The sequence below is a fragment of the Carcharhinus amblyrhynchos genome, chromosome 26 (genome assembly GCF_965287045.1).
Source record: "Carcharhinus amblyrhynchos chromosome 26, sCarAmb.v2.hapA, whole genome shotgun sequence".
In the NCBI taxonomy this organism is placed as follows: domain Eukaryota; kingdom Metazoa; phylum Chordata; class Chondrichthyes; order Carcharhiniformes; family Carcharhinidae; genus Carcharhinus; species Carcharhinus amblyrhynchos.
The window spans coordinates 6,802,518-6,821,480 of NC_137349.1; the positions used below are offsets into that span (position 1 = coordinate 6,802,518).

The following is an 18,963-nucleotide window of genomic DNA, read 5'->3' on the forward strand; positions in this document are numbered from 1 at the left end:
TGCTGCATTGTTGAAGGTGCTGTTTTTCCCATAAGGTGTTGAATCAAGACTCCCCCCCCGGCTCCTTGTCTTGTCTTCTCAGGCATGCATAGAAGATCCCAGGATAAGATGTTTCAAGAAGAGAAGAGGAGATGCCCCCAGTCATCGTACCAAATGAGTGCTGCATGTCCAACATTACAAGCGATGGGTGACTATCCCTTCCAAAGAAGAGCTTTGGGAATCTCCTGAAATGGGGAACGTTACGGTATAAATCCATCTCTCATTGTTTCCCTGCATGAAACTGGCAATAAGTTTCAAACTGAAGGTGACTTAATGGTGCTACTAATCATTGGATGGTGACAGACTGGGAATGGCGGATTGGGTGGGGCGGGGGGGGGGTGCGATTTTGGGGGGAGATACAGATCTCCAGACTCACTTAATGGAAAATTCTTGTGTGGGGGTTGAGGGTGGGTAAGGGAGAGGGGGTGGGGGAACGGGTGGGGGGGAGGTGGCTGGTGGGTGAGTGCGCATTGTTTCCCCTCATCTCCACTGCTGGACCGAAGCTCCCCCCCACCCCCCCCCCCCCCCCTCCGTGGAGATGAGAACGGGACGGAGGTGAAAGTTTGAGTGTTATAAACCACGACCTTGTCCGACAGGCAAACCCACCCCAATGACTCCTGTGTTCGCCCTACCGGCCAGAGGGGGTGAGCCGTTGCCCCTACACACCAAACCATCCTGCACATTTTGGTCACACCATTCGACGTTTAAATTCCTCAACGCTCAGAGATAGGGACTCCCCCCCCCCCCCCAACCCCTTGCGTCACCCCTCCCCACCCTCCCCAACCCCGCCAATTATCTGCAACAATGCGCTGTCACTCTGGGGATTACTCGCAATGGTTTGCTTTCCCCCGCAAAGCTTCACTACGAGGGATTCCAATCCCTCTGACCTTGTTTAAACCTACTCCGAGCTTACCCCTCGAGTTAAATCATCCAAGAAAAAAGGCAGAAATGAATTGATCCGGAGAAATGCGGCAGGAACAGGTCCTCAAATAGTTAATGAAAGCCCATATTCACCAAGAAAAAGGAAACAGCATTCAATTTCTCTCTCTCTCTCTTCAAAAGCAATCTTCTCAGAAGTATAAGGAGCAATATATCTATACACCATTATGTATAATTATATTTTCAGTCACATTTTGCATGCAGTACCACTGTGCCTCCTAAGCAAGAAATGAGGCACAAAGTACATCTTAGTCTTTGTTTTCTTAAAACTAACTCCTGTAAGGTTTCTACTGAAATTTGCTCTCTGTATAAATTTTCCCAGTGTATAATACTATTCTAAGACCACTGAAGCGTTGCTTTTTTTTTTAAATTTTTAAACAGTTTTAGCTCTTATTTTCCCATGTTTTCACTATCAAGATAAGTAAAGAAAGCTAAACTCATATATTATATACACAGGCCCCCATAATAAATAAAAAAAATCTGTTTGGTCCTTTTCATCCCTGAATATCGAGGATTGAGAGATAAAGACTCAATGTGTTCTGTGTAACCATGTCAACCATATGGATTCAAAAACACACACGCACGCAGACACGCACGCACACGCACACACGCACACACACACACGCACACACGCACACAAAAAAACCCCCAGCCATGGCAACCATCGCCTAGGAGACCCTAGCTGGGTGCTCGATGACACAGAACTGCGCCAAAGCAGCTTCCTCTGTTAAGACAGCCATCCTTCCTACATCGTTACATGTGCTATCGTCAGATCCCAAGTCTCCTTAAATAGCTGCAATGAAATTTCACATTTTCAGGGTTCTCGGAATGCTTCCCCTCCAAGTTTTGTTTTTCGTTGTCTCCTCCTCAGCGCTGAGATCTGAGGATCAGCCGTCTCAAAAGGTTACCTTTGCCCATTATCCACACCGTCACTGCCCTGGTGAGAGAGGAAAGCAGCGTCAGGGTTGGAGCCGAACATTGTCATCAGAGACTGCATAAACAAAGCACCCTGGGCTCCCCGCGGCCAGAGTTCAGGGCACGCACGGTGACACGATGGTTAGCGCCTCAGTACCAGGGACCCGGGTTCAATTCCCAGCTTGAGTGACTGTCTGCGTGGAATCTGCATCTCCTCCCCATGTCTGCGAGGGTTTCCTCCCACATTCGGAAAGATGTGCTGGTTAGGGTGAATTGGCCGTGCTAAATTCTCCCTCAGTGTTACCCGAACAGGGACTGGAGTGCGGTGACTAGGGGATTTTCACAGTAACTTTATTGCAGTGTTAAAAAAAGGATTATTTATTAATGTCACAAGTAGGCTTACATTAACATTGCAATGAAGTTACTGTGAAAATCCCCTAGTCACCACACTCCGACACCACTGAGGGAGAATTTAGCATGGCCAATTCACCCTAACCGACACATCTTTCCGACTGTGGGAGGAAACCAGAGCACCCGGAGGAAACCCACACAGACACGGGGAGAATGTGCAAATTCCACACAGACAGCGACCCAGGCTGGGAATCGAACCCGGGCCCCTGGCGCTGTGGGGCAGCAGTGCTAACCACTGTGCCACTATGCCACCCATGTAAGTCTACTTGTGACACTAATAAATAAACTTTAAAAACACTCTCTTCTTTCCCTTAAAGTTAATTTAAGATTAAGAAGAATAAATGTGTACAGTTTTAGTATTGATCATACGGTCTCACATATTGGTACATTGTTTGAACAGTCTGCTGAAAGGCCCCAGGGGGTTTGGTTGGATCAGGAAGTCTAACCCTAGGGGTCATTATTATTCAACACGTGAAACTGGGATCTCCGCCCTCACCCACTGCTGCATCTGGGCACATTGAGTGGAGTTCAGGATGAGAATTGGGGACCCTGGCTCAGTTTGCTGGGGCCCAGCCAAGGACCCCGCAACCAACAGCAGACCCTGGACTGTTGCCCAGGTTGAGACCATCGCATTGGGTAGTATCGGAACCTTCCCAGAATCCTTGCAGTGCAGAATGAGGCCATTCAGCCCACTGAGCCTGCACCGACCACAATCCCACCTAGGCCCTATCCCCACAACCCCATGTATTTATTTACCCCAGCTAGTTTCCCCTGACACTGAAGAGTAATTTAGCATGGCCAATCCATCCAACCCGCACATCTTTGGACTGTGGGAGGAAACCCATGCAGACATGGGGAGAACGTGCACACTCCACATAGACAGTGACCCAAGCCAGGAATTGAACCCGGGTCCCTGGTGCTGTGAGGCAGCAGTGCTAACCACTGTACTACTGCTTCATTCCAAGGTTGGCCTGGAATATGACCACTGCTCATTGTTGCAGACAATGTCAGATCAGTTTAATACCAGCCACGCACCCCTTCATTGTCCATCCTGAATCTGCTAATGTCCGCTGTGTGGAATTAGGGAGGAGAACATTCTGCAGGATCATTAAAACTGTTAGTCACACTGGTGCTAATTATTGGACAAGGGTGTTGCCCAGAAGGGCCCTCATGACTTGCACCATCTGAAGATGTCTACCCCATTGGTGGTTCCGTGGCCATTCAGTGCGGAGCTAGCATTTCCAGAGCCCAGTGAACAGTATCATAGAATCCCTACAGTGCAGAGGGAGGCCATTCGGCCCATCGAGCTTGCACCAACCACAATCTCACCCATGCCCTATTCCCCTAACCTCACACATTTACCCTGCTAATCCCCCTGTGCGACACCCTGAAAATGAGATGAGATGCCAGATATTACTCATTGAAATATTGAAGCAAATATACAGAAAGACAGTAGGCTGTCCAGCCCATCAAACCTGTTCCACAAACTAAGTAGGCCGACAGGAATGCTAAACCCATTTGTCTTGCTTAATTCTGGAACTCGCAGCGACTCTGCACTAATCTCAGTTTTGATGCCCTTGTTCCAGCCTCAACTGGTTATCTTTGGAAAGGGAGAGCAGAAAGATTCAAATTTCCCACTACCCCTTGGCTGAGAATAGGGCATACAAACAAAGGAATTAGGAATAAGACTAAGCCATTCAGCCTTCAAGCCTCCTCCACCAATCAATAAAATCATGGCTGTGGTCTCAACTCCACTTTTCTGTCTTTCCCCCATAACCCTCGGCTCCCTCAGAAATCTCTCTAACTCAGGATAAGTTCAGTGATCCAGCCTCCACTGTTCTCTGGGGAAGTGAATTCCATAGAATTGGTGCTATCTGGGAACGTGATGTACGCAGGTTGCCTCACATCCTTTAAAACTAGGGATGGCACGGTGGCCTCACAGCACCAGGATGGGGTCCCAGGTAGGGTCACTGTCTGTGTGGAGTCAGCACCTTCTCCCCGTGTCTGCATGGGTTTCCTCCGGACGCTCGGGTTTCCTCCCACACTCCAAAGGTGTGCAGGTTAAGTGGATTGGCCATGCTAAATTGCCCCTTAGTGTTAGGGGATTAACTAGGATAAACGCATGGGGTTATGCATATAGGGCCTGGGTGGGATTGTGGTCGGTGCAGGCTCGATGGGCCAAATAGCCTCCTTCTGTACAGTAGGGATTTTATGATTCTAAAGCACCTGAATGAGTACTTGGTACATCGCTACATTCAGGGCTATGGGCCAAGTGCTGGTAAATGGGATTAGGTGGGAGGTCAGGAGTTTCTCACGTGTCGGTGCAGAATCGATGGGTCGAAGGGCCTCTTCTACACTGTATGATTTTATGATTCTACCACTACTGAACCAACTGAGAGAAAAAAATTCTCCTCATCTCAACATTAAAAGGGAGGTCTCTTATTTTAAACTGTGTCTCGCCTGGTTCTTGTCTTCCCCATGGGTTCCCCAGGGTAAATTTTCCAATCCTGTCTGCTGCAGGCAGGATGGATGATTTAATGGACTGTTAAAAGTTCTGTTGATCTCTGGCAGGAATTTCCATTTCCTAGGTGGGCGGGACTGGAAAATCGCACCCTCCCTCCCTGGCACGCACCCTATTGAGATTCCTCAGGAATCTTCTATAGATCAATAAGATCACCTCTCAATCTTCTGAACCCCAATGACTATGGGGCTAACCTGTTCAACCTTTCTTCATCGGGTAAGCCCCTTCATCGCTTGGAATGAGCAGAGTTGAACCTTCTCTGAACTGCCTCCAGCACTGTTTTATATTTGTTCAAACGGGGATTGTATGCAGTATATCCGGAGGTGGTCTCTCAAATTTCCTGTGCAGCTGAATTGCTCCAGACAAATTCCCGCACACAACCTCGGTCAAATAGTCCTTCTTCTATTCTGGCTTTGTAGTAGAGGGGTCAGAGGTCAGACTTTTCATGCTAAAGGTAAAAGACAAGAACAGTTGGTGCCTTACCTAGAAAATCAGAAATTCTTGCCCTGAATCAGTCAGTCAGTCAGTAGGGGCGACTGGTATCCTTTGGCCGTTTTAACTGGACTTTTAACCTCTTCATGCCAATCTGAAAACCATTCATGGCCTGGATGGCAGCCTGGGCACTAGTGGGGTTATCAAAGCTCACAAAACCTTCAAAAAAAATAAAAAAAGATAGAAGCAGTTTTCAAGACATGTCAATGTGAGCTAAAGGTGAGGTAGGGGTGAGGTAGGGGTGAGGTAAGGGTGAGATGTAGAGTGAGGTCAGGATGAGGCAAGGGTGAGGTCAGGGGGAGGTCAGGGTCTGGTAGGGGTGAGGTAAGAGATGAAGTAGGGGTGAGGTAGGGGTGAGGTAGGGGTGAGGTAGGGGTGAGTTCAGGGTGAGGTAAGGGTTGAGGTAGGGGTGAGGTAAAGGGTGAGGCAAAGAGTGAGGTCAGAGTGAGTTTACGGTGAGGTCAGGATGAGGTAAGGATGTAGTAACCCACTACAGAAGGTGTATAATTTATTTTGCTCCCCCCCTGTTTTGTCCTCAGTACAACTGGAACTGGAGGTTGACTGTTTTCTCACTAAAGGCCGCACTGATCCTCCCTGTCTCAGTTCCACAGCCAGAAGAAGACCGAGGTCACACATCCCTCACTGGGTTCACAGGCCGTGCAGGTGCAATGGTGAATCCCAGAACTGCACCAAAGGGGGGACAGGAGGGTTCTTACTATTGCCTGAGGTAAAAACTGGGGTAAAATGTGAAAGAATATCAGACAGAGGTTATAAACATATTAACTAGAATCAGGAGAAGGCCATTCAGCCCACTCCGAATCAACATCCAGTGTCTTTGCTGCAAATCGGGTCAGGTGAGAGCCACTTTGGGGTTTGATTGTGATGTCCTGTCTAATTCTGCACCTTCCAAACTTGTGACTTCCATCAGCTAGAAGGACAAGGTCAACGGGTGCATGGGGACTCCACAACCTCTATGTTGGTCTCCAAGTCACGCACACCCTGACTTCGATGTGCAGCTCCGCTCCATCATGGCCTGCTGGGTTAAAATCCTGAAACTCCGCTCCTCACAACAGTGTGGGAGCAACTTCATCGCACCGAGTGCAGTGGTTCAAGACAGCGGCTCACCACCAACTTGTCAAGGACAACCAGCACGGATCAGAGCTTGTCACTGCCGCTGATGGTCCAAACCTGGGTGAGAAAAGTCAAGCAGCCTTGCTCATTGTTGAGCCTTCCACATCAGAAACGGGCCCTCGGGGAAGAAACAGGAAGTCTGTCGAGACTCGCTAACACACACCCAGAGAGGAAGAAGGTCAGACGGGAAATAAACTGGAGGAAAACCGCTAACCAATTATTCTCCTCCGCCTCCAACTCTGTCAAATTGGTTTGGCCTTGAAGACGGACCTTTTGAGATGATACATCACTCCCAGTGCTGAATGATAAAATGAGGCTGGGAATGAGGGAGTGCTGCACTGTCACGATACCAACCTTTCTGTTGGGACACAATGCCCTGTCTGCCTGAGGTCAGAGAACCCAATGGTCCAAAGATGTATGGGTTAGGTTGATTGGCCATGGTAAATTGACTGTAATGTCAGGAGCGTTAGCATGGTAAATGTGTGAGATTATGGGAATAGGGCCTGGGTGGGATTGTGGTTGGTACAGACTTGATGGGCCAAATGGCCTCCTTCTACACTCTCGGGATTCTGTGAATTACTCAATGGAGAGGCAGGAGCTTTCCTAATACAAAGGTCAATGTTTCACCCTTGGTCAAGAGATCAGAAACAGCACAGTGGTTAGTACTGCTGCCTCACAGCGCCAAGGATATGGGTTCAATTCCCAGCTTGGGTTACTGACTGTGTGGAGTTTGCACGTTCTCCCCCTGTGTCTGCGTGGGTTTCCTCCGGGTGCTCCAATTTCCTCCCACAGTCAGAAAGACGTGCTTTTTAGGTGCGCTGGTCATTCTAAATTCTCCCTCAGTGTACCCGAACAGGGTCCATGGCGTGGTGACTAGGGGATTTTCACAGTAACTTCATTGCAGTGTTAATGTAAGCCTACTTGTGACCCTGATAAATAAACTTAAAAGGAAAGAGAAAACCTGGCCATTGTGGGATCTTGCCGTGCACAAAATGGCAGCCATATTGGCCTAAAGGAGAGCCTTCTTCACTTTAAAATGATTGATTAAGTGTGAAGTGTTCTGTGAGATGTGACAGGGCACCACACAAACATAAATCCTTCTTTTAGTTAGCTCCAGTCTGGCAGTGAGCATCTTGCCCAGCTCATGGCTACATACTTTATGTGGAACAGAGCATCAAAGTTTTTTAAGTTTTTATTTATTAGTGTCACAAGTAGGCTTACATTAACACTGCAATGAAGCTACTGTGGAAATTCCCTGGTTGCCACACTCTGGCACCTGTTCGGGTACACTGAGGGAGAATTTAGCATGGCCAATGCACCCTAACCAGCACATCTTTGGACAGTGGGAGGAAACCCGGAGGAAACCCACGCACACACGAGGAAAATGTGCCAACTCTGCCCAGGCAGTGAGCCAAGTCGGGAATCGAACCCGGGTCCCTGGTGCAGTGAGGCAGCAGTGCTGACCACTGTGCCCGAGAGGGCAAGAAGGGAAACATATCTTAAACGGGAGAGAGGAAAATTGAGGGTATCATCTTCAACGTAGAAAGAGAAGCGTCGGATGACGCCAATGGACTCATGACACAGCAAATGAGGCCATTCAGCCTCTCTTTCCTGTGCTAGCTCTTCCCTGTTCTGTCTCCATTGCCTTGTAAGTTGGTCTCCTACAAGTTTTTATCCAATTCTGTCCTGAATGTTATATTTGAATCTGCTTTCAGGCAACGAGATCCAGGAAGATCTATCCTTGGTTCCGTTAATCTCCTCAGACGCCTCTGTCCTTGAGTTCCTGCACTTTCTGTCATTATTTACCCAATCAAAACTGTTCCTGATATTGAAACACCTCTGCAAAACCACTCCCAAAGCATTTCCTCTGGACGGGGTTATAGTAGAAGTGTAGGGGGTTGAGATGGCAGGGAAGGGTTTATTTTTGCACAGAAACAAGTTTTGTGGAATTCTTCACTTGTTACTGTTCTTCCGCATTTTTTCATCCTGAATATGATGTGGAGATGCCAGCGTTGGACTGGGGTGGGCACAGTGAGAAGTCTCACAACACCAGGTTAAAGTCCAACAGGTTTATTTGGTAGCACTGAACATTGTGCTGGGAAACTGAATCTTTAATCTGAAGTATTGTTTTACTGGGGTCTTATTGAAAGTGTATTCTTTAGTTGCTGCCTTCACTTGTCACCTATCTTAGTTTGAATTAGAACCGTAGAACATTACAGCACAGAAACAGGCCTTTTGGCCCTTCTTGGCTGTGCTGAACCATTTTTCTGCCTAGTCCCACTGACCAGCACCTGGACCATATCCCCCCCACACCCCCCTCTCATCCATGTACCTGTCCAAGTTTTTCTTAAGTGTTAAAAGTGAGCCCGCTTTCACCACTTCATCCAGCAGCTCATTCTACACTCCCACCACTCTCTGTATGAAGACCCCCCCCCCCACTTAATATTCCCTTTAAACTTTTCCCCCTCCACCCTTAACCCACGTCCTCTAAGTTTTTTTCTCCCCTAGCCTCAGTGGAAAAAGCCTCTATCCATACCCATCATAATTTTATACACCTCTATCAAATCTCCCCTCATTCTCCTACAGTCCAGGGAATAAAGCCCTAACCTATTCAATCTTTTTTTTGATTAAGCGAGCATTCTTTTTTACTGGCTTCCCCTTTTTATTTCTGGATATCGAGGCCCCTTGTTCAGACCTTGGCTGCCAAGCTGGCAGAGGAGGAGGGAGAATGTTTGCAACCGTGTCAGCCAGAACTGGACTCGCTCACCCCAGCCACCATCATCGGCTGGCCAACAGGAACAGGAAATCGCTTTCCAGACTGAAAACCCCCAACCTCTGATCAGTGTCCCAGGCGTTGGCTTATATTTTACCCCGTTAACTGTTCAAATGTGTAACGCGGGGGACCTCGGTCTGACGGCGGGGCCAGAATTCGCCGAGCTCGCCCGTCACCACTGCCGGCGGGAATCTGGCGCTCGGCCAAACCGCCACTCATGGCAGGCAGCAGGAACGGAAAATCCCAGGCGCGGGCGAGGCTGGAGAATCCCAGCCTCAAGGTTTGCATTGGGCTCAGTTTCTTCACTCTGCCACTGGGTGGCAGCATTGGCCGCGGTGGTGAAATATCCCAGCAGCGAAGTCAAGGTGTCTGACTGTGTGTGTGTGCGTGTGTGTGTGAGAGAGAGACCGGGGCAGAGATTGGAGCTGTGTGATGTGAGCAGGAGAGAAGGAGAGGGATAGATCGAGCAGCAGTCATGCAGGAATGCAGGCTGGTTACAGCGCACGAAGGAGGCCACCAGTGCCATTTGGCAACGCCAGTCTCAGATCTTAAATCGTCACTTGCAGCTCACAGATAAAATTAAAATACTCGTTGGCTGATGAGGGAGTAATTTTCTCACGGCTCAGCTAACTCGCTCGCCTTCGAGTCAGAATGCTGTTGATCCAAATTCCGCTCTTGGGGAATTAACACAGAAGAGCACCACGGTGACACAGTGGTTAGCACCGCTGCCTCACAGCGCCAGGGTTCGATTCCAGATTAGGTCACTGCCTGTGTGGAGTTTGCACATTCTACCTGTGTCTGTGTGGGTTTCCTCCGGGTGCTCTGTTTCTGTGCTGTAATGTTCTATGGTTCTAATCCTAACTAAGATAGGTAACAAGTGAAGGCAGCAACTAAAGAATACACGTTCAGTAAAACCCCAGCGAAACAATACTTTAGATTAAAGATTCAGTTTCCCAGCACAATGTTCAGTGCTACCAAATAAACCTGTTGGACTTTAACCTGGTGTTGTGAGACTTCTCACTGTGCCCACCCCAGTCCAAAGATGTGCTGGTTAGGTGGATTGGCCTTTGGTGTTGGGGGATTTGCTGGGATAAAGACACAAGGTTATGGGGATAGGGCCTGGGTGAGATTGTGGTCAGTGCAAACTCGATGGGCCGAATGGTTTCCTTCCACAGCGTAGGATTCTATGAAGGGCCACACGATGGCACAGTGGTTAGCACTGCTGCCTCACAGTGCCAGGGAGCCGGGTTCAATTCCAGCTTGTGTGGAGTTTGCACATTCTCCCCGTGTCTGCGTGGGTTTCCCCCGGGTGCTCCGGTTTTCTCCCACAGTCCAAAGACATGTGGGTTAGGTGGATTGACCATGCTAAATTGCCCCCTGGTGTCCCAAGGTGTGTAGGTTAGGGGGATTTGTGGGTGGTGTTACAGGAATGGGCTTGGGGTGGGATGCGCTGTTGGAGAGTTGGTGCAGACTCGATGGGCTGAATGGCCTCCTTCTGCACTGTAGGGATTGTATGATTCAGGGTGACATTACAATGCGGTGCTGTGGGCCTGCTGTACTATCAGGGATGCTGTGTTTGAAATCAGACACTAAACTGACCCTGTCTGGCCCCCCTGTTTTTTAAATTCATTTGTGGGACATGGGCATCGTTGGCTGGCCAGAATTTATTGCCCATCTCTAGTTGCCCGGGGGCAGGTGAGAGTCAACCACATTGCTGTGGCTCTGGAGTCACATGTAGGCCAGACCAGGTAAGGATGGCAGATTTCCTTCCCTAAAGGACATTAGTGAACTAAGTGGATTTTCCTAAAAAAAATCGACAATGGTTTCTGGTCATCAGTAGATTCTTAATTCCAGATATTTTTTATTGAATTCACATTCCACCATCTGCTGTGTTGGGATTTGAACCCGGGTTCCCAGAACATGAGCTGTGTTTCTGGATTAATAATCTAGCAATAATGCTCCTAGGTCATTGCCTCCCCAAATTCCCCTTTGGGTGGGGGCTTTCCATTCCCCAATCAGCATCACTGAAAAAAGAAATAGGTGATCTGGTCATTAGCCCATTACTGTTGGTGGGATCGTGCTGTGCACAAATTGGTTGCCAAGTTTGCTGCATAACAACAGTAACTAGACTTCAAGGCAGAAAGTGCTTCTTTGGATGTAAAGGGCTCTGGGATGTCCAAACGTTGAGGAAGGTGCTATACAAAAGCATGGTCAGGTTTGCCTGGATTCAGACCGATGCCAACATGATTCCCTGGAGTGAAGGGATTTGGTGATGGAACCAGCCACAGGTAGACACTTCACCGAGAGATGTCAATGCCAACCCAATGAAGCTGTCTCGAATTGGCCTTACTCTGGGATCGGGCCTGAAACACCAGTTGGTAGAGGATTTATCTTATTGCCAACTGAAGAGGAAAGTGTCCTGTTTGCCAACATCACCCTTACTTCTCTCAACTTGCTGAAATATTTGATCCCATTCCTTAGTGAATGGAGAATGTGGGACAGTTCTGTTACAATCTGCATACAATCAGTTACGGCGGCAACACAAGTTTGATACATTCCTGGGGGTCCCACCTCTAACTGCCTCAGCCCCTGCATTCCCGCTATTGATTTACTGTCCAAATGCATTGAGGGGCCATTCAGAAACCACCCCCTTCCCTCCCTCTCTCCCTCCCTCCATTTCACACTCTCTCATTCCCCCCCTCCCTTCCCCCCTCTTCCTCCCTACCTCCCTCATTTCCTCCTTCCCTCCATTTCTCCCTCCCTCATTCCCTCCCTCCCTCCCTTTCTCCCTGTCTCTTCCTTCCTCCCTTTCTCCCCTCTCTCCCTCTCTACCTCCCTCATTCCTTCCCTCCCTCTACTTCTCCCTTTTGCCACCTCTCTCTCTCCCTCCCTCCCTCCATCTCTCCCTTTCTCCCCTCTCTCTCTCCCTCCCTCCTTCCATCCCTCCCTTTCTCCCCCTCTCTCTTTCCCTCTCCCTCCCTACCTCCTTCATTCCCTCCCTCTCTCATCCCTGTTCCATTATTCAATCAGATCATTTCTAATCTGCCATTTCAACTCCATTTTCCAAGCTACTGATTGGTCGACCTCGGTCGTGAAGGCTTCTCATGAAGACCATAAGACGTAGGAGCAGAATTAGGCCATTCAACCCATCGAGTATCAATGCCACTCAATCATGGCTGATATGATTCTCATCCCCATTCTCCTGTCTTCTCCCCTTGATCTCCTTATTGATCAAGAATCTATCTCTGTCTTGAAGACACTCAATGACCCGGCCTCCACAGCCTTCTGCGGCAAAGAGTTCCACAGATTCACCACTCTCTGGCTGAAGAAATTCCTCCTCATCTTCTTTTCAAAGGAGCGTCCCTTTAGCCTGAGGCTGTGCCCTTGAGTTCTAGTCTCTCTCACTAGTGGAAACGTCCTCTGCACATCCATTCTATCTAGGCCTCTCAGTATTTTAAGTTTCTATTAGATCCCCCCTCATCCTTCTAAACTCCATCGAGTATCGACCCAGATTTCTCATATGACAAACCCTTCGTTGCTGGGATCATTCTAGTGAACCTCGTCTGGACCCTTTTCAAGGCCAGCACATCCATCCTTAGATACGGGGCCCAAAAATGCTCACAATATTCCAAATATCCCCAAGGGGAGAGAATGCCAGATTGCGTGTGTGAACTTGTATTTTCCTCATCTCAATCCCAGCCTTAACTTATAAAACCGGTGATCTCAGGCACACAGGAATTTCACTGCATCCGGTATAAAGTTGTTCATCGCCATGTTGACGCCACACAAGAACCCAACACGTCGACCGAGGGCCGCTTAGACTCACCAAAGCATTTACTCTGATTGGTCGCTCGGTCCATGAAGACCTTTGAGGAGATGACGGAGCCAAAGGGAAGAAACATTTGCATGAGCTCGCTGTCTCCAAACTCCTGGGGCAGGTGATAAATGAAAAGATTGCAGCCTTCCGGCCCTGGGAAAGGAAAAGGTAAAAACCCATATCAGCGTAGGCAGGAACGGGAGAGACGGCAGCGAGGAAAACAGCAAGACTGATCCCAGTGACAGGGGAATGAGGAATTCAAACATTGCGACTAAAACGGGACCCTCACTGAAATTTATAAACTGCTAAATAACGCAGACAATAAATCCAGTGTAATCTCCGTCCAAGGGAGAAGGGTCAGTCCATTCAATACATTCAATATAAACATTAAGAATTCTCATTCATTTCCTAATAGCCATGATAAGTTGATCCTAGTGTCAGGGGGACTTGTAGGGTAAATATGTGGGACTACGGGAATAGGGCCTGGGTGGGATTGTTGTCAGTGTAGGCTCGATGGGCCGAGTGGCCTCCTTCTGCATAGTAGGGGTTCTATGGAAAGCTTCAACAAGGGGAGTTAGGAAATTGGAGTTCAGTTGGAATGTTATACTCCTGGGCCAGGACTCTAAGTTTCTGGTAAGATCCAGTTAGGGACCAATAACTTTTTCACAGACAGAAACAGAAAATATCGGAAAATCTCAGCAGGTCCAACAGCATGTGTGGAGAGAGAGAATAGAGCCAACATGTCGCGCGAGGATGATCCTTCATCAGAGCTCAAGCAAAGGGTCATTTTGACTCAAAATGTTGGCCGGGATTTTCTGATCTCACTTGGGCGAGGCTTATAAAATCCCGCCTGAGGAGGATTCTATTCTGCGAGCCTTACCCACCCCGATTCTGGGGTAGACAAGCCAGTAAAATTCCGGCCATTGACTCTATTTTCTCTCACAGGTGCTGTCAGACCTACTGAGATTTTCCAGCATTTTCTGCTTTTGTTTCAGATTCCAGCATCCGCAGTATTTTAAGAACATAAGAAATAGGAGCAGGAGTAGGCCATCTCGCCCTTCGAGCCTGCCCCGCCATTCAATAAGATCATGGCTGATCTGAAGTGGATCAGTTCCACCTTCCCGCTTTCTCCCCATAACCCTTAATTCCCCTGTCTATCAGAAACCAGAAAGAAATTTTGCTTTCACCAATAATATTTTGCTTAAAGTAGGCAAAGTTTGAGATATGAGATACTTTGCTGAGACAATAAATATTTGGTGTGGTTTTGAAAGACAGTAAATTTTACTGTACAAGGTCAGGGAAGTAAAACTATTTCCAATAACTATCTTACACCCCGATATTCAGGGTTAATATGAGGTACATGTGGATTAATTGTGATCAAACACACTACACTGCACAATCAATGGCAAATGTGACCAAGACGGATTCCATGGATTTTTCAACTACCCAACCAGACATCAGTAAACTCTGTGGGTGGGATTTTACCACAAGCCTGCCTGAGGCCAATTCAGAACACCGCTCTGTGAGCCTCACCCACCCTGATTTCAGGGTGGGCATGCCCTGGGAGGTCATCCAATCACACTGAGACTCTGTCACTCTCTCTCTTTCATGAAGGATTCCAGTTGTCACCTTCAAAGGTTTCAGCTGGAATTTCACTGCCCCGCCTGCCACAGAAATTGGAGTAGACAAGGGACAGACCTTGGAAAAGTCCATTGACTTTGGGCAGGATTTTTGGGATGAGCGAGGCTGTAAAACCCTGCTTTCATTCTTGGAATTCTCTATAAAGGCACTGGAACTCAAAGCAGCTTCAACATCTGTCCACCAGAGTTTCAATCTTGTGGCTCTTTCAAGCGTTGGAGATTCCCAAGTCTACACACCAATACCAACTCACAAGCACATCCACAGCTTCCTGACCATACCAAATAGAATATTACTGCTCCAACCTTTGCCCCAGCAGCCTGCAGTTTGGAATCACCAACTGCTTAAAATTGTCAGGGCTTTTCCCTTCTATAATTCTCCACTTAAGATTTGCTAATCACAGTCCTCTTTTTGTTAGAGCCTCTTTCTCTGCTCCCCTTTTTAACTGGGATCTCTCCCTGTCCCCTCTTACTGTCTCCTGTCTTGAGTTTCCATCAGTTATGGTAATCTGCTCAAAGATCACATCGAGTCATAGAGTTTACAAAATGGGAACAGGCCCTTCAGCCCAACTTGTCCATACTGCCCAATCCTACCCATGTAACTGTCTAAATGCTTTTTAAAAGACAAAATTGTACCTGCCTCTATTACTGCCTCTGGCAGCTCATTCCAGACACTCATCACCCTCTGTGTGCAAAGATTGCCCCTCTGGATCCTTTTGTATCTCTCCCCTCACACCTTAAACCTATGCCCTCTAGTTTTAGACTCCTCTACCTTTGGGAAAAGATATTGACTATCTATCTTATCTATGCCCCTCATTATTTCATAGACCTGTGCAATATCACCCTAAGCCTCCTATGCTCCAGAAGAAAAAGTCCCAGTCTATCCAGCCTCTCTTTATAACTCAAACATGACTCCATTTTTATGCCATTTTCTTTTCTCTTCGCACAGGTGCACTGGGCCTACCTGAGGAACCAAGTGTCAAGAGTATGCATGTACGCCCACTCTTGGCCCACACATGAATGGAACCACTGAGGCTCATCGAGACTTGGAGACCCCCAACCTCTGCTCTATGAGAAGATAAGGTGGAGCTCACAGCACCTTACTTACACCCTTGGAGGAAAGGATGCTTCACCACAGAGAAAGTTTCTATACGATTTCTTTCCACGTTCTTTGCAAGACCTAATTAACATGATAAATATCTAACAGATAGTTTTTACTATACAGACAGTCTGTTCGCTTTGTTCTACATTTATATATATGCTAATATAGAAGTACAAAGATGTAACCTCAACACAAAACTAGCACACAGGATTTCAACAACATAGAGTTATCACAGCTCAGAACCTGCTTTTTCTTTCACAACCTTTCTTTAAACTGTGGACAAAATATTAACAACTGGGGTTTTCCCCTAATCTTTTCATAGTGAAGATACATCAATGTTTTCATTCAATGCATCTTGACGAGCTTGTATTTCTAATTTGTACCGTCTGTTTTCAGCCTTGTTGGTGTAACTGCAAACCTACAAACCATAGAAACCCGACAGTGCAGAGGAGGCCATTCGGCGCCCATCGAGTCATCACCAACAACAATCCCACCCAGGCCCTATCGCCATAACGCCATGTATTTATCCTGCTGTTCCCCCTGACACTGAGGGGCAATTTAGCATGGCCAATCCACCTAACCTATACATCTTGCTGGTTAGGTGCATTGGCCATGCTGAATTCTCGCTCAGTATGCATGAACAGGTGCCAGAGTGTGGTGACTAGGGAATTTTCACAGTAACTTCATTGCAGTGTTAATGTAAGTCTACCTGTGACTAATAAATAAACTTTACTTTATTAAAAAGACAATTGCTGCAATTCAGGCACCACCATGTTCCTGTATATGCTAGCCTAACAACAAGTCTACACTTTTAATAGCTAAACTGGGAATACTTCCCACACTAACAATTCAGTTCACTGAGTCACTTCATAAACTGACTTTACACAGGGGAGGATGTTTATAAGCCCCATGAATATCCCCTTTTAATACTTATTCCTTCATCAAACCATCTGGAGCACAATTATCTAACACATAATCGAGCCACATTATGAGCTCGACTGATTATTGTAAAAATGGATTGTTGGTGTAGTAATTAGCACACTCAGGATTGCTTAACCAGTGCTGCCCAATCATGGAATCACCTCTAACCCAAATGAGCCACGTTACGAGTTCAACTGATTCTCTTAATAAACCGTTGTTTGTGAAGCTATTAGCACACTCAGGATTGTTTAACAAGTGCTGTCCAATTTGAAACTGCATCTACCAGGAGATGTTTTGCTTTGAGTGTTGCGATCGTGGGCTGGTTGAGTGCAGTTTTACTACACAAAGGCTTGATTCTAAATGCAAGTTGCTGTTGTAACCATTATGAAGTACGCAAGCCATAGCTGAACTGTCTGGAGGCATCTCCAATGGTTTTGAGCTATTGATGAGGTAGGCAAGGTGTGAGGGTGTTGTTGCTATGGAGATGTGCTGGTTTAACTCACCTTCTCGCTGTTGTGTTATAACCGGAGGTGGCTGTGGAAATGCTTGGCTGATCTGAGCAATCGCTGTCGGATACATAGCTTTCCATTAAAAAAAGAAAAGAGATTGGTGAATAAGACTGACAAACTTCCTCTGCCAAATTATCACTAACCCATCCATGTTAATCCCTGTCCATTACTGCCTAACTTGTAAATGGCATTATCCCTCTATATAATCTCTCTGATGACATGGTGATACAGTGGTTAGTGCACTGCTGCCTCACAGTGCCAGGGACCTGGGTTTGATTCCCAGCTTGGATCACCATTTGTGCAGAGTCTGCACATTCTCCCCATGTCTGCGTGTGTTTCCACCAGGTGTTCTGGTTTCCTCCCACAGTCTGAAAGACGTGCAGGTTAGGTGCATTGGCCATGCTAAATTGCCCCTTAGTGTCCCGGGATATGTATGGTTAGAGGGATTAGTGGGGTAAATATGTGGGGTTACGCGGATAGGGCCTGGGTGGGATTGTTGTCAGTGCAGGTTCAATGGGCCGAATGGCCTCATTCTGCACTGTAGGGATTCTACGATTTCTATATTTTGCTTCTGATTTCAGATTACTCTTGCCTGACCTGGTTACAGGCAAGTCTAAGCAGTCCAGAAAGTGAATCTTCATCACCACAACCATTCTTCCTCCCTGTTGTCAGCTCCGTATTCCTGACAAACTGACTTTAAACGACATAAGGAACATATAAATTGAAATGACAAAATACTTTTTGCAACAGGAGTTCCGATTTAAAGGTTGAATATTCTCTCATTGATTAGGTGGCACAGTGGTTAGCACCACTGCCTCACAGCTCCAGGGACACAGGTTTCTTCCCACACCCCAAAGATGTGCGGGTTAGGTTGATTGGTCATGCTAAATTGCCCCTAAGTGTCAGGGGGACTAGCTAGGGTAAATACATGGGGTTATGGGGATAGGGTCTGGGTGGGATTGTGGCCGGTGCAGACCCGATGGGCCGAATGGCCTCCTTCTGCACTATATGATTCTATGATTGAATGGAAGCATGGTGGCACAGTGGTTAGCACTGCTGCCTCACAATGCCAGGTACCCAGGTTCAATTCCTGGCTTGGGTCACTGTCTGTCCAGAGTCTGCATGTTCTCCCCATGTCTGCGTGGGTTTCCTCCGGGTGCTCCAGTTTTCTCCCACACTCCAAAAGATGTGCTGGTTAGGTGCATTGGCCTGCTAAATTCTCCCTCAGTGTACCTGAACAGACACCGGAGTGTGGCAACTAGGGGATTTTCACAGTAAACTTCATTGCAATGTTAATGTCAACCTACTTGTGACCATAATAAATAAACATAAACTGGAAGTAAGTGTGTTAAAGCAAAGTTCTCAATTCTCTCTGGCTAAAAAATGCTCCAAATGGGTAGTATCCACTTCATAGGAGAGATGTGATAGCACTGGAAATGGTGCAGAGGAGATTCACTCAGATGACGCCTGGGCTGGAGCGTTTTAGTTATGAAGAGAGTTTGGATAGATTGGGATTGCTTTTCTTGGAGCAGGGACTGAGAGGGACATGATTGCGATGTATAAAATTATGAGGGGCATAGATAGAGTAGACAGGAAGAAATGTTTCCTCTTGTGGGAGGCAATCAATGAATCAAAGTTTATTTATTACTCACAAATAGGCTTACATCAACACTGCTATGAAGTTAATGTGAAATTCCCCTAGTCACCACAGTCCAGAGTCTGTTCAGGTCAATCATCTAACCAGCACGTCTTTCAG

The 18,963-nt window shown here is 47.3% G+C and overlaps 1 protein-coding gene across 5 annotated transcripts in view; it reads right to left on the minus strand.

Moving 5' to 3' along the window:
• Positions 1–830: 830 nt before the first annotated feature.
• The window catches only part of LOC145358793 (CUGBP Elav-like family member 4), a 484,168-nt gene continuing 466,035 nt past the window's right edge, over positions 831–18,963 (minus strand). For 4 of the 5 annotated variants that reach the window (XM_080213087.1, XM_080213086.1, XM_080213090.1 and 1 more), the window contains 4 exons: positions 17,202–17,279; positions 13,048–13,191; positions 5,309–5,476; positions 831–1,915 (listed from right to left, as the gene is read on the minus strand). In XM_080213087.1, coding sequence (XP_080069213.1) covers positions 5,349–5,476; positions 13,048–13,191; positions 17,202–17,279 — 350 coding nt within the window. In that variant the 3' untranslated portion in view covers positions 831–1,915; positions 5,309–5,348. The remainder of the gene's footprint in view (positions 1,916–5,308; positions 5,477–13,047; positions 13,192–17,201; positions 17,280–18,963) is intronic. The other variant, XM_080213088.1, reaches the window with a different exon arrangement.